Source organism: Penaeus japonicus, unplaced genomic scaffold, assembly GCF_977035675.1.
Source record: "Penaeus japonicus unplaced genomic scaffold, GWHDUDI00000001_assembly GWHDUDI00000029, whole genome shotgun sequence".
Lineage (NCBI taxonomy): Eukaryota > Metazoa > Arthropoda > Malacostraca > Decapoda > Penaeidae > Penaeus > Penaeus japonicus.
Genome location: NW_028234431.1, coordinates 20,936,388 through 20,950,825, shown reverse-complemented (window position 1 = coordinate 20,950,825; position 14,438 = coordinate 20,936,388). Strand labels below are relative to the sequence as shown.

The following is a 14,438-nucleotide window of genomic DNA, read 5'->3' as shown; positions in this document are numbered from 1 at the left end:
GTCAGCCTGATGCCTTTGTGTGCGCTGACTGCAGGACTATGGTTATGTGCGTTAAGGGCCAGGCATTTGTCCGACAGTGCACCAGTGGGAAGGCTTGTTACGTGAGTGCCACTTTTGGAGGCGGTGTGTGCTACCCAGGGCTGCCCGCCGAATGCACCTGCCAAAAGGCGGATGTATTTGTCCGAGATATGTATGACCCCCAAAAGTTTTTCTCTTGCTCGGCCACTGGAGCAGTTCCTGATAACCATGTGTGCCCTGACGGTATGGTATTTGACGAGTCGACCGTTCGGTGTCGCAACCAAGCCAGCGTTCCAGCCTGCTCACGGCCTGGCACCTTTGCAAACCTAGATAACTGTGCTGAATACTATTCTTGCATGCCACTTAAACATGGGTGGCTGCAGAGGCTGTTCATGTGCAGCAATGGAACGCTGTACAATGAGGTGAGTGGGGCATGTGAAGACCCTTGTGCAAGCCAGATGGTGTGCTATGAGGAGGGAAGGTTCCCAGACCCCCATGATCGCCGCAACTACTACGAGTGCCTGACTATTGGTAACCGTATACACCGCATGCGCTACCAGTGCCCTCACGGCTATGTATGGAAGGTAGCCGACTCTGGCAATGGGGGATCCTGTGTGGAAGATAGTGGATTGACTTTGCATGACTACTCCACCCGCTGCAGCATTCCCAGTGGCATGTGCCCTGATGGAACAGGTATGCTTTTTTAAAATGTTGCTATTTTAAATGCAGTGGCTAGTATTATATAATGCAAGAGCTGCAGTTTTGGGATTTCGTAAATTTGATTCTAGGGTTTGAATAGTTAGTAAGGGAGCTAGCTGTTGATGTGCCAGCTTTCCCAATGAAGCATAATATCAGGGTCCACTCTTTTGAGCACATGTGATCTTGAAGTATGTTCAATTCGGGTGTACTTTCCAAACTAGCAGAACAATTAGATCTGTTCGATTATTAGTCGGTGACATCGAAATGATTGACTAGGCCAATAAGTAGGCACAAGATAGGATTAGTGCAGTAGATTGCTTTAATACTAATTAGAGGGATTAGTAGTTTCTAATGGTTAGCAATAGCATTGCTTTCTAAAATGGATAATTTGTTTCTATGGCATCTATATAAAAGATGCCTTTAATTTCTATTTACAACAGCAGGGAGTAATACTTGTTATTTAAGCTTGGTTTGTTTTAATCCTTGATGCTTGATCTATTTGCATTAATGCTTCAACTTGATAAATGATCTACCTGTTTCAGATTTGTGTGTGACCAACAATGGTGGCTGCAATGCAAATGCCGACTGCACCACTTCTGGCACGGTAGTGACTTGCACTTGCAAGGCAGGTTACACTGGTGATGGTTTGACCTGTACAGGTGCGTGAACTAACTAGGCAGGTGTGTGTGTGGCACTTCAGCACCTTGGCTACTGCTAGATGACCAGTTTGCCTCTTGCTTTGCACACAGATATCGATGAATGCTTGGTCAACAATGGTGGTTGTGATAGAAATGCCAACTGCCAGAATGTACCAGGTGGACGGGTATGCAAGTGTCGGGCAGGGTTCACTGGTGATGGGCTCGCTTGCTCTGGTGAGTGCAGGTATTTTCACTGCTAATGACTGGCCATAAAGGCATGGCCATAATGGCAAGAAGCCTAAATCCACCAAGTGGATAGCTTTAATCATGTTGGTGATTTCTTGCATACTAATGAAACCCACCACTTGCAGATGTGGACGAATGCTTAGTCTCCAATGGAGGGTGTGACACGAATGCTCAGTGTAGTAATACTGTGGGCAGTCGTGACTGCAAATGCTTAGCAGGGTTCACTGGGGATGGCCTCGTGTGCAAAGGCAAGTGCAAATAAATGCAACAAATTGGTAGCATTTTGAGATGAACCCGAGTTCTTTCTTGGGCTGTGATAAATTGCATTTGATAAAGAGCTTAAGGTCTTCAAGATGAAGGTGGCAGAGCACATGAATTTTCAACGATCCATCTTGGCTGACCATCTTGCTCATTAAAAGCAGAGTGGAGACTGCAAGCATTTTAATGTCGCTTAATGTTATTACAGATGTTGACGAGTGCCTGGTGGGTAATGGCGGGTGCCATGCAAAGGCTCAGTGTACTAATACTGTTGGCAGCAGGAACTGCAGTTGCCTCCCTGGTTATATTGGTGATGGATTTGGATGTGCTGGTAAGTAAATTGTTTTGATGTATCAAATCTGCAGCAGGTCCTCTGTTGTAAGTGAAGGTGTTTGCTTGGGCTATTTACTGTACATGTAACCAATTCCAAAACCTTGGTGCTTTGATAGAATTGACACCATGTGTATTAATACAGATTGCTGCACACTATTGCTATGCATAATGACTAACTGTTGACGTGGCAGTCTTAAGCATGGTATGACTACTACTTGTGCTGGTAAACCAGGAAAGCAGAGTTGATCAACTTTGGGTATGGAATTGTACAGTTTTTTGCTTCGCATTTCAGGCGCATGTGAGCTGCAACCATGCTTCGCAGGTGTTACCTGTACCTTCTCTCAGGTGGCACCCTTCTACACCTGCGGTCCTTGTCCTGCTGGATTCTCTGGGAATGGCATAACTTGTGAAAACCTCGAGGTAAATTTCATCTTTTCATGAAAGCTGTTGCCTTTTTAAAATGCAGGGTAACCTGATTCTTAATGCATAAACTTGGCCGTTGACGAGACGGCTAATTTTCAATAATGCCTTTATTTAGTGCCCAGTTGGCTTTGCTGGTGATGGTGTTGTCTGTGGCCCTGATTCTGACATCGATGGGTACCCAGACAGTCAGCTGGCATGCAGTGACAAGCACTGCAACAAGGATAACTGCGTGAATCGGCCGAATTCTGGTCAAGAGGATGCTGATGGAGATGGACTAGGTGATTCGTGTGATGACGATGCTGACGGCGATGGCCGGAAAAACCCTTCGGTAAGTGTGGTGGTGGTAGTAATGCAGTCTGTTGTATAAACTGGGCTTCCAAGGATAGGATAGGATAGGATAGGATAGGATTGGAGTAAAGGCAAGTTTCCTTGCAGGATAACTGCCCACTGATTGTCAACCCTGGCCAAGAAGATAAAGATTCTGATGGCACGGGAAATTTGTGTGACAACTGCCCTAGTGTCAAAAACTCTAACCAAAAGGACGTTGATCTTGACGGCCTCGGCGATGCGTGTGATCCAGATATCGATAACGATGGTAGTGTGCTGTGCCTTTTAGCCCTTTGGCTTGACAGAGCTGTGTAAAACCTTGGGCTGCTCCAGCAAAGCAAACTACTTGCTAAGTAATGGCTCGTTGAAACCCTTGCAGGACTCGCCAATGACAAGGACAACTGTCCATCGGTGGCCAATAGCAACCAGGGAGATGTCGATGGTGATGGTGTGGGCGACCTGTGCGACAACTGTCCTACTGTTGCCAATTCTGGCCAGGCGGACAGTGACCAAGACCTCGTAGGGAATAAATGCGATGGTGATACCGACGCAGATCGGTAATTCTTTGGATCTGGTTTTGTGGTGATTACCAAAAAACGATGCAAATTATTGGAAGCACTTTCTGGCAGTGTGTATGAGGGGAAGTATCTTGTGTACATCTTGGCTTGCAGGGATGGTATTGATGACAGTGTGGACAACTGTCCTGGACTTCACAATAGCGCTCAGGTGGATGTTGACAGCGACGGTGCAGGTGATGTGTGTGACTCTGACAGTGACAACGATGGCATCAATGATGACTTGGATAACTGCATGCTCATTCCCAATGCCGACCAAAAGGACTTTGATGGTGATGGCCGGGGAGATGCTTGTATCACGGACCGTGATGGTGATCTAATTATCGACTCTGAAGACAACTGCATCCTGAACCCCAATATTCACAAAACTGATTTCACGTAAGTGCTTGGAATGGATAAAGTGCTTAGAGCATGTAGATAGACGGGCAGTGGGAAATGATTTGCATAAATCCAAATCTTTGTACCAAGCTTGCTCTGATGATACTTTGACAGGAATCTGCAGATGGTGAACCTGCAACCTTCCAGCTCTGTGGCTCCCAAATGGGTTGTTTATGATGGGGGTGCAGAGATCCACCAGAACGTGAATTCTGCTCCTGGATTAGCTGTTGGTACGTTGGCTTGCATCCCAGTCCACCAGCATGGGAAAGATGCAGATGCACCCTGGTCTACTGGAAGTTAAATCTTCCTTTCTCTTCCCCAACCCTCCCCTAGATGTTATTCTGATTTAATTAAACCTAACCTCAACAGGTGATGCCTCGATGGAGAGTGTGGATTTTGAAGGCACTTTCTTCATTGAAGATACTAGTGATGATGATTATGTTGGATTTACATTCAGGTATTGTTAAGGAACAGTTTGTACTTCTGAAGGATGTAGATACATGGAACCTTGTCTAATGCTGTGGTGTTAATTGCAGCTACCAAAGCAATGCCAAGTTCTATGCAATGATGTGGAAGAAGGCTAATCAGGGTACTGGACTGAAAGGTGTTCAGCTAAGGTTGGTAAATTCTGCTACTGGCCCTAGTAATGCCCTTGCTGATGCCCTATGGAAGACTGCCACTACTACGAATCAGGTTTGTATTGCACTGCATGATCCTGACCCTTTTTATAACATGTTGTATATTCTGTATCCTTGTAAAATTAGCAATAGGCAACTGTTATACATACAGGAACTTACCCTGTTAATTGATTGTACTATTCCCTGGTTAATCGTCTTTTATCAAATTTCCAGGTCAAGCTGTTGTGGCATGACTCCAGCATCGGCTGGAAACCGCGTGTGGCCTACCGCTGGCAGCTTCACCACCGCCCTGAAATTGGCGGTGTAATGAGGTTCTACCTGTACAATGGCAACACGTTGGTAATAGATTCGGGTAACCTCTACGACGAGACCTTGCTGGGAGGCCGAATGGGAGTGTTCTGCCTCTCTCAGCCTAAAATCATCTGGTCGAATATGAAGTATTCTTGTAATCGTAAGTGCAGGCCTTGGCTTGCTGGCTGGCTCGTGTCCTTGAGCAAGGCTAGCCTAGTATGTAATAGTCGAAATGGAAGTGTGTGCTACCTCTAACCTATCCCTCCTATCTCCAACAGGCGACATTCCCCAAGCAATATTTGACGACCTGCCACAGAGCCTAAAGAACCAAGTCCAGGCCACTCCAGGAATTACAACTAGGACCAAAAATATTCTTGGATAAGAACACTCCCAGACCCCTGTCTCTACCACGAGGTGGTTCAGGACGGAGGGATGATGCCTCTAGGATTGCAACATGACCCCAATATGAATTTTAATAAATAAGTTATTTTTCTTAACTTTATTTTTTCTTTAACCCATTGTGGAGGGGGATAGATTTGGGACAGATTGCTTGCCCAGTCTCCAGGATGGGTCTTATTTTGGAGCGAGGGAGCTTCGCCTAACATGCATTGACTTTTCCCACTTTCCATGGCTCATTGTAAAACTAGCCATTTTAGTTTTAATTTGTTTTATTGTATTGAGACTTGTCATATGACTGGCTCTAGCAGTGCTGCAGACGACCACAATTGTAGTATAGGGTCCATATCAGCTCCTTATTTTCTCTCTACTCGGTGTGATGGAGTTCCTTTTTTAATATCTTCGTAATCGTGTGTACTCTGATGGTTATATCTTCCGTATTCGTTCAAAGAAGCTAACATGAACCTGTGCTACCGAGTGACGCAATAAAAGCCATCACTACTGGCACAGGGTCTTTTAGTAGGCTGACCCTAAAACCCCCACAACCCCCACAATGTGACCCCAGACGGTTTATACAAATCGGGTTCGCTCTTTGCTGCATTAAAGAATAGGATAAAGGTGTTAATGAACACTACACTTTGCTCCCCCAATCAGGTCAGTAGATCTCTTTAATATAGTTCCCCCACCCTCGCCTCTTCGGCTAACAGCTCCCACCCCTTCTGGCCTCCTGGCTACATCCATACCACCCTCGCCCTTATTGAAAAAGTTTGGACGCAATCCGCTTTTCATGACTTTTATATGAAGAGGAAGAAAAAAGTTGCTTGCAACCTTCAAGGTAGTGTGATAATGGTTAAACCTTTTTATTGGATGGGCGATACAAGATGTGTTCCTGATTGTAACCACTTGGATATAATAGTGTTACTTTGGATATTTCTTGCTCGTCAAAACCTTTATAATGGAACTGATATTGGCAACCTTTCGTAAACCCCTGAGTGTGCTCATGACTTGGTAAATTATAACCATTACATTTTTTTTTTCTGTATTGGTAATCTCTGCAACTGTGTATCGCAAGATGACTAGGCAATACAGGATGTGCAGTTGCATTATTCTGGATTCTTAATCGTGACAGCAATTCGATATGAAACTCCTCACTTTATTTAGGAAGGTCGGAAAGGGCCTTAGGTGCTGTTTTTAATATTGACCCGCTTATAAGGAACGAAATTGTACCATCTACATATTGGCCAAAATCTAGGTTTAGGAATTTAGGCTTCATTGAAAAGAATCCTTTTTAATGTTGCCTTTCACTCATACTAGTTTTTATTAGTACTAGTACCCCAAATGATTGTTACTGCTGCCATATCCCTACCAATCTTCCCTTTAAAAATGTGACCGTCTCTGTATAAATGTAAAGAGATGAAGAAAAGTAGTGATGAAAACCGAAATGAAAATGTTAAAAGGTTGGAGAGGAGAATGTACAGGAAACAAATGTTAAAAGGTTGGGGAGGAGAATGTATGTGAAACAAATGTTAAAAGGTATGGCAGGAGAATGTATGGGAAACAAATGTTGAAAGGTTGGGGAGGAGAATGTGTGGGAAACAAATGTTAAAAGGTTGGGGAGGAGAATGTGTGCGAAACAAAGGTTAAAAGGATGGAGAGGAGAATGTATGGGAAAGAAATGTTAAAAGGTTGGAGAGGAGAATGTGTGGGAAACAAATGTTAAAAGGTTGGAGGAGAATGTGTGGGAAAGAAATGTTAAAAGGTTGGAGGAGAATGTGTGGGAAACAAATGTTAAAAGGTTGGGGAGGAGAATGTGTGGGGAAACAAATGTTAAAAGGTTGGAGGAGAATGTGTGGGAAACAAATGTTAAAAGGTTGGAGAGGAGAATGTGTGGGAAACAAATGTTAAAAGGTTGGAGGAGAATGTGTGGGAAAGAAATGTTAAAAGGTTGGAGGAGAATGTCTGGGAAACAAATGGTAAAAGGTTGGGGAGAATGTGTGGGGAACAAATGTAAAGTGGGGAGGAGAATGTGTGGAAACAAATGTTAAAAGGTTGGGAGGAGATGTGGGAAACAAATGTTAAAAGGTTGGGGAGGAGAAATGTGTGTGGAAAAATGTTAAAAGGTTTTGGGAGGAGAATGTGTGGGAAAAATGTTAAAAGGTTGGAGAGGAGAATGTGGAACAATGAGAAATTGGGAAATAAAGGTTGGAAATGAAAAATGTAAAAGAATGTAATGTTGGGAAACAAATGTTAAAAGGTTGGGGGGGAATGTGTGGGGAACAAAAGTTAAAGTTGGAGAGGAGAATGTGTGGGAAACAAATGTTAAAAGGTTGGAGAGGAAAATGTGGGAAACAAATGTTAAAAGGTGGGAGAGAGAATGTGGGACACAATAAAGGGAGAATGTGGGAAACAAATGTTAAAAGGTTGGGGAGGAGAATGTGTGGGAAACAAATGTTAAAAGGTTGGAAAGGAGAATGTGTGGGGAAACAAATGTTAAAAGGTTGGAGGAGAATGTGTGGGAAACAAATGGTAAAAGTTTGGGGAGGAGAATGTTTGGAAAACAAATGTTAAAAGGTTGGAGGAGAATGTGTGGGAAACAAATGTTAAAAGGTTGGAGAGGAGAATGTGTGGGAAAGAAATGTTAAAAGGTTGGAGGAGAATGTGTGGGAAAGAAATGTTAAAAGGTTGGAGGAGAATGTGTGGGAAAGAAATGTTAAAAGGTTGGAGGAGAATGTGTGGGAAACAAATGTTAAAAGGTTGGAGAGGAGAATGTGTGGGAAACAAATGTTAAAAGGTTGGAGGAGAATGTGTGGGAAAGAAATGTTAAAAGGTTGGAGGAGAATGTCTGGGAAACAAATGGTAAAAGGTTGGGGAGGAGAATGTGTGGGGAAACAAATGTTAAAAGGTTGGAGGAGAATGTGTGGGAAACAAATGTTAAAAGGTTGGGGAGGAGAATGTGTGGGGAAACAAATGTTAAAAGGTTGGAGAGGAGAATGTGTGGGGAAACAAATGTTAAAAGGTTGGAGAGGAGAATGTGTGGGAAACAATCCTGCTAAAAGGCTTGGCTCTGTCGCCATGCCATATATGTGGAATTAAGATATTGCGTAAATTTCTGGATTTCTTTTGAGGTCAGCAATTTGGGATTTCTTTTTCACTTGTAATGTAAAAATTAAACATTATCTTCATCTAGGTAAATCACGAATTAACTAATAAAGAAAAGTAGTGATGAAAACCGAAATGAAAATGTTAAAAGGTTGGAGAGGAGAATGTATGGGAAACAAATGTTAAAAGGTTGGAGAGGAGAATGTGTGGGGAAACAAATGTTAAAAGGTTGGAGAGGAGAATGTGTGGGAAACAAATGTTAAAAGGTTGGAGGAGAATGTGTGGGGATACAAATGGTAAAAGGTTTGGGAGGAGAATGTATGGGAAACAAATGTTAAAAGGTTGGAGACGAGAATGTACGGGAAACAAATGTTAAAAGGTTGGGCAGGAGAATGTGTGGGAAACAAATGTTAAAAGGTTGGGGAGGAGAATGTGTGGGAAACAAATGTTAAAAGGTTGGAGAGGAGAATGTATGGGAAACAAATGGTAAAAGGTTGGAGAGGAGAATGTATGGGAAACAAATGTTAAAAGGTTGGGGAGGAGAATGTGTGGGGAACAAATGTTAAAAGGTTGGGGAGGAGAATGTGTGGAAAACAAATGTTAAAAGGTTGGAGAGGAGAATGTGTGGGAAACAAATGTTAAAAGGTGGGAGAGGAGAATGTGTGGGGAAATAGAAATATTAATCCTGCTAAAATGTTTGGCTCTGTCGCCCATGCCATATATGTGGAATTAAGATATTGCATAAACTTTCCTGGATTTCTTTGGAGGTCATGCAATTTGGGATTTCTTTTCACTTGTAAATGTTTATTTTTTACATCTGATTATCTTTATTATGGTTAACCTTCACGAATTTACCTAGATGACGAAAAGTAGTGATGAAAACCGAAATGAAAATGTTAAAAGGTTGGAGAGGAGAATGTGTGGGAAACAAATGTTAAAAGGTTGGAGAGGAGAATGTGTGGGGAAACAAATGTTAAAAGGTTGGGGAGGAGAATGTGTGGGAAACAAATATTAAAAGGTTGGGGAGGAGAATGTGTGGGAAACAAATGTTAAAAGGTTGGAGAGGAGAATGTGTGGGAAACAAATGTTAAAAGGTTGGGGAGGAGAATGTGTGGGAAACAAATGTTAAAAGGTTGGAGAGGAGAATGTGTGGGGAACAAATGTTAAAAGGTTGGAGAGGAGAATGTGTGGGAAACAAATGTTAAAAGGTTGGAGAGGAGAATGTGTGGGAAACAAATGGTAAAAGGTTGGGGAGGAGAATGTGTGGGGAAACAAATGTTAAAAGTTTGGGGAGGAGAATGTGTGGGAAACAGATGTTAAAAGGTTGGAGAGGAGAATGTGTGGGAAACAGATGTTAAAAGGTTGGAGAGGAGAATGTGTGGGAAACAAATGTTAAAAGGTTGGGGAGGAGAATGTGTGGGAAACAAATGTTAAAAGGTTGGGGAGGAGAATGTGTGGGAAACAAATGTTAAAAGATGGAGAGGAGAATGTGTGGGGAAATAAATATATCAATCCTGCTAAAATGCTTGGCTCTGTCGCCCATGCCATATATGCGGAATTAAGACATTGCGTAAATTTTCCTGGATTTCTTTTGAGGTCATGCAATTTGCGATTTCTATTTGCTTGTTTATTTTGTTACATCTGATTACATTATCTTTATTAAGGTTAATCCTCACGAATTTAACTAGAAAAAGCATATGTGATAACATCAAGAAAGAATTCCAAACATTTATCTGTCAGGGATTCACACTACCACTACTGACAAAGGATAAGAGCAAAATATTTTTCTTTGCTTGAATGTGTCCAATTAGATAATGGGATTGAGATACTTATCCTGTTAGATTAATGGTAATCAATATGGACAATAATTAACAAACGTAAACATGCGTTTATTAGATCCTACAAGACTACCCTCACATTTGCTGTAGCTTATTCCCATTTCTATATGGGGTTGCTATTCCTCACTAGTCTTCTCCATCTTCCTCTGTCTTCCATGTTATTTCTTGGAGATCTTTTACTCTGTCTATCCATCTAAATTTCGGTCTGCCCCTCCTTCTTCGTACTTCTACTTCCATGTCCATTACTCTTTTACCTACATACTCATCATTTGCCCAAACCATTGTAGTCTCGTCTTTTGCATCTTCTTGCTTGGATGCAACTTTGATTGTGCCTCTTATGTGTTCATTGTGAATCCGTTTATTCTTCTCTTTTCCGCCCTCCTCACTGCCCAAGTCTCAGTTCCATATAACATAGCTGGCCTCACTGCTGTTCGATACACTTTACCATTCAGTCTCACACTAATGTTCTTATCACACAAAACCCCGGTCACCTTCCTGTAAGCGTTCCAGCCCAACTGTGTCCTGTGCTTCACTTCCACACCGAGGTCTCTGCATTCTGGTAACGTGAGAACCTAGATATTTAAAGGCCTCCACTCTCTTGGTGATTTCACCATTCATCTCCCTTTCTCCGAATTCTCTTCTTCCGTTTAACCACATGTATTCCGTTTTAACTCTATCAATCTTAAATCATCTATCTTCCAATGCGATCCTCCCTAATTTCCCAACTTCCTTTCCAACTCACCCATCGTTTTGGCCACTAGCATAATGTCGCTTGCGAAAAGCATTGCCCATGGAGCTTCCTCATTTACATCTTGGACGAGAATATCCATGACTATGTTGAAAATATAAGGTCTTAATGCCGATCCTTGGTGGAAACCCACTTTGATGTTGAACTCATCAGTTGTACCAACGCTGCTTTTTGCTCGCGTTTTCACGTCCGTGTACATATCTTTGACCAGTCTAGCATACTTTTCCGACAGGCTTTCCTCTCTCATACCTCTCCAAACTTCCCTCCTAGGCACCCTATCGTAGGCCTTATCAAGGTCTAAAAAGTGCATGTGCAATCCTTTCTTCTCATGGTGTTTTCTATAACTTGCCTGAGAGCAAAGATCGCGTCAGTTGCTTGTCTATCTTTTACAAAACCAAACTCTCTCTCTCAAGTTGCATCCATCTTTTAATAATCTTTTCCGAAACCTGTGTGTGTGAGCATGCGTGTGCGTGTGTGTTTGTGTTATATTATATCATATGAGGTAAAATGTCTTATGTCATAATAAGTAAAAATATCCCTATCCTAAGTTAATTTTGCACATATTTTTTTCATAATAACGAACATGATCAACACACAAAACACGCATGCACGTGCGCGTATACGGTGACGCACACGGACACACACACATACATGCACAGTGCATGCGAATACCTTTTTTTTTTTTACAAAGTAAACACTTTGTCCCTAGCGCGCCGAGTACACGACATAAACATACCGGGATTCGTATTCTAGAAGCGCGTGTTCATGTCAAAAGCTTGGCAAAAGCGTGGAAATTATTGGAACAATTGTGGAAACTCCGTGACAAGGGGGTAGGCTTACCACGATAGTTACACGGGCGAAAAAAAATCATATTTTTACAGTACTTTTTCTTACCAATACTTATTATGAGCATACTACGTTTGGAAAGTAATATCTATATTGGATATATTTGGCATCATTATCCTAGACTTGGACTACAAACCCTTTTAGGAAAACATAGATTCTCTGCTGATTTTGAGTTTGTTTACCTCTTAGCGGACTTATTGAAGGAGAGTGAAGTTAAATGAATGGTAAAAGTAGTTAGGAACGTAAAGTTAAAGTATATAATTATATGAAATATGTATACATTAAATCTATATGTATGATATATTAAAGATACGCATATATGTACAGTATATACAGAGACAAAATAAGGAAGATCTATTCATAAACACACGATCCCTCTCATCCCGTTTGTTTTGATCAAGTGTAGAGTGAATCACCAACGGCGCGTTCGTGAAATGGTTGTTAATAATAATATAAGTACAACGACTGATTCATACCAAAATTGTACTATCTTTTGTTAATGCTACTTATGATTGTAGTTTCTCTTATGACTTTGTCGTTTGGACAGTGCCATTCATCTGAAACATGGTAACTTTGGAACGGTTGGTAAACCTGAAGCAGCTGACACAAACGTGCCACGCTTTTGCGTACTAAAATACCGCATTCGTGACATGAACACGACATGGACACAGCATGAACATGACATGGCCACGACACGCAGAATACGTCCTAGAATACGGCCGTTAGACCTGAGGCGATTATCACATGTAGATTTGACTGACAGCCCAGATAAGTAAAGGATGGAGAGGTTTGAGGGCTGGAACTAGGAGACTTGATGTACGGCATTTGTTGCATAACAATTTGTTAAATATCTCGATATCAAAAGAAAATTTGAAATGTAACATAGTTTATGTTGCTATACCACCGCAACAAGCTTATAGCAAGTCATAACTGCATAATATGGCATGGAAGTTATGGCGGTATATATACCCTCCAAACAGATTACCGGCGAAAAAGTTTGAGGGTACATATACCCTCGCGTCAGGGAAAGAATTAAAAGACAGTCACTGAAGTCACATAACATGGAGATCGAACACATTTAAGTGCTCGCATAGCGAGTCATTGTTCTATGAAACTGTTTATTATTTTCTTACAAGTTTTATCATTCCTTTTATATCTATTCTACAACTATTCAGATACAATTAAGTACCTTGATAACATGCATATGTATACATACATGCATATATAAATATATACATGCATATATATATATATATATACATATATATACATATATATATATATATATATACATGCATATGTATACATATACATATATAGATATTTATATAATATATATATATATATATATACATGCATATATATATATATATATATATGTATATATATATATATATATATATATATATATATATATATATATATATGATATTGTATGGTATGCTTATATATGATATTAATTTGCAGCAATAGATCATTGTACATATATCATATGAATATCGTACTCTGACTAGCGAGGTAATCGCCGGGTCAGGTCGGGTCAACTTTGACGGATGGGTATTTCACACATAGTTGCCTTCCCAAGTCCCTGGGGCTGGATACTCAAAACTCTGGCAGTTTAAGACGTCGCAGCGGGTTACGCTTTCGTAAGGTACGATGTCCCTACGAGGTCGCAAATCTCCCATACTCAGAGAAAAACTAAAATATCGTAACAGGAAGAAAACCTCATAACCGTAGTTCGATGGAATACCCTCAGATGACGGGACCATTTCGAATTGACCAATCAACAGTCAGCCCTTTTGACGTAACTACCAATTGGAGGCCACGGTCATTAGGGGGAGAAGCGAGCGAAAGAGAGAGAGGAAGTGAAAAAGAGAGCGAGAGTGAGATATAGATAATTATAAAAACAGATAGATGGATATTTGAATGGATAAATAGACAGAGAGATACAGATATATATTTATGAGTGTCTATATATATATGAGATATTTATATCTGGCAACGAGTAGGAGAGGTTTCAGTGTTAGGTCTCACGATATTAAGTGTAAAATTATGTATATCCAGTGATCCGTGGCGGCACAGCATAAGGTGAAAATATCTGTGAATGTCTTGAGAGCATATACGATCGAAATAGAAACAAGAAATTACACAAGTGTCGTAGAAAAATTCAAAAGAAAGAATACCACAAGAGAGCTAGCCTCTTCAAAGGCAGTGAGGTGCCAAAAGTACCACAATTTAAACGAAGGAAGCATTGGATTATACCATCTATTATAGTGTTTTGCAAATATAATGCAGTGTGAAAGCATCTGAGGATGTCTGAATATATTTCTAATATAAAATCATACCATCCCAGAAAACCAACAAAAAATGAGTGAAATATCGCTTAGTGCCACGTTAACACCAGCGCCAAGGGTCAAAGATGATTAACGACCACCCAACATAAAGCCTGAGTAAAATCCACTCCTAGTTCGTGAGTACATTATACTATAAAATCATATATATTATGTTTTCAGTGTTCATAAATCTAATCATGCAACCACACTGAATATCAGTCTGGAAAATTATTCGTAATGAAAGCCAAACACAAGTTATGGCATCACTAATGGTCAAGGCCACACCAGGACGCCCAAGCGGTTTAGGTACCAACTAGTAATTACCTCTCCGAATTGTTGCCAGATATATGTATA

General features: G+C 41.0%; 1 protein-coding gene across 1 annotated transcript in view; it reads left to right on the top strand.

Annotated features, from left to right (window-relative positions):
* The window catches only part of LOC147468408 (uncharacterized), a 6,494-nt gene extending 1,173 nt beyond the window's left edge, over positions 1–5,321 (top strand). Inside the window, exons 4-18 of the mRNA XM_086554031.1 lie at positions 1–711; positions 1,260–1,376; positions 1,467–1,589; positions 1,727–1,849; positions 2,068–2,190; positions 2,485–2,612; positions 2,731–2,943; positions 3,051–3,210; positions 3,322–3,499; positions 3,614–3,895; positions 4,010–4,125; positions 4,265–4,352; positions 4,432–4,588; positions 4,747–4,984; positions 5,103–5,321. The exon at positions 1–711 is cut by the window's left edge and continues 64 nt beyond it. Coding sequence (XP_086410157.1) covers positions 1–711; positions 1,260–1,376; positions 1,467–1,589; positions 1,727–1,849; positions 2,068–2,190; positions 2,485–2,612; positions 2,731–2,943; positions 3,051–3,210; positions 3,322–3,499; positions 3,614–3,895; positions 4,010–4,125; positions 4,265–4,352; positions 4,432–4,588; positions 4,747–4,984; positions 5,103–5,206 — 2,861 coding nt within the window. The 3' untranslated portion in view covers positions 5,207–5,321. The remainder of the gene's footprint in view (positions 712–1,259; positions 1,377–1,466; positions 1,590–1,726; positions 1,850–2,067; positions 2,191–2,484; positions 2,613–2,730; positions 2,944–3,050; positions 3,211–3,321; positions 3,500–3,613; positions 3,896–4,009; positions 4,126–4,264; positions 4,353–4,431; positions 4,589–4,746; positions 4,985–5,102) is intronic.
* The last annotated feature ends 9,117 nt before the right edge of the window (positions 5,322–14,438 follow it).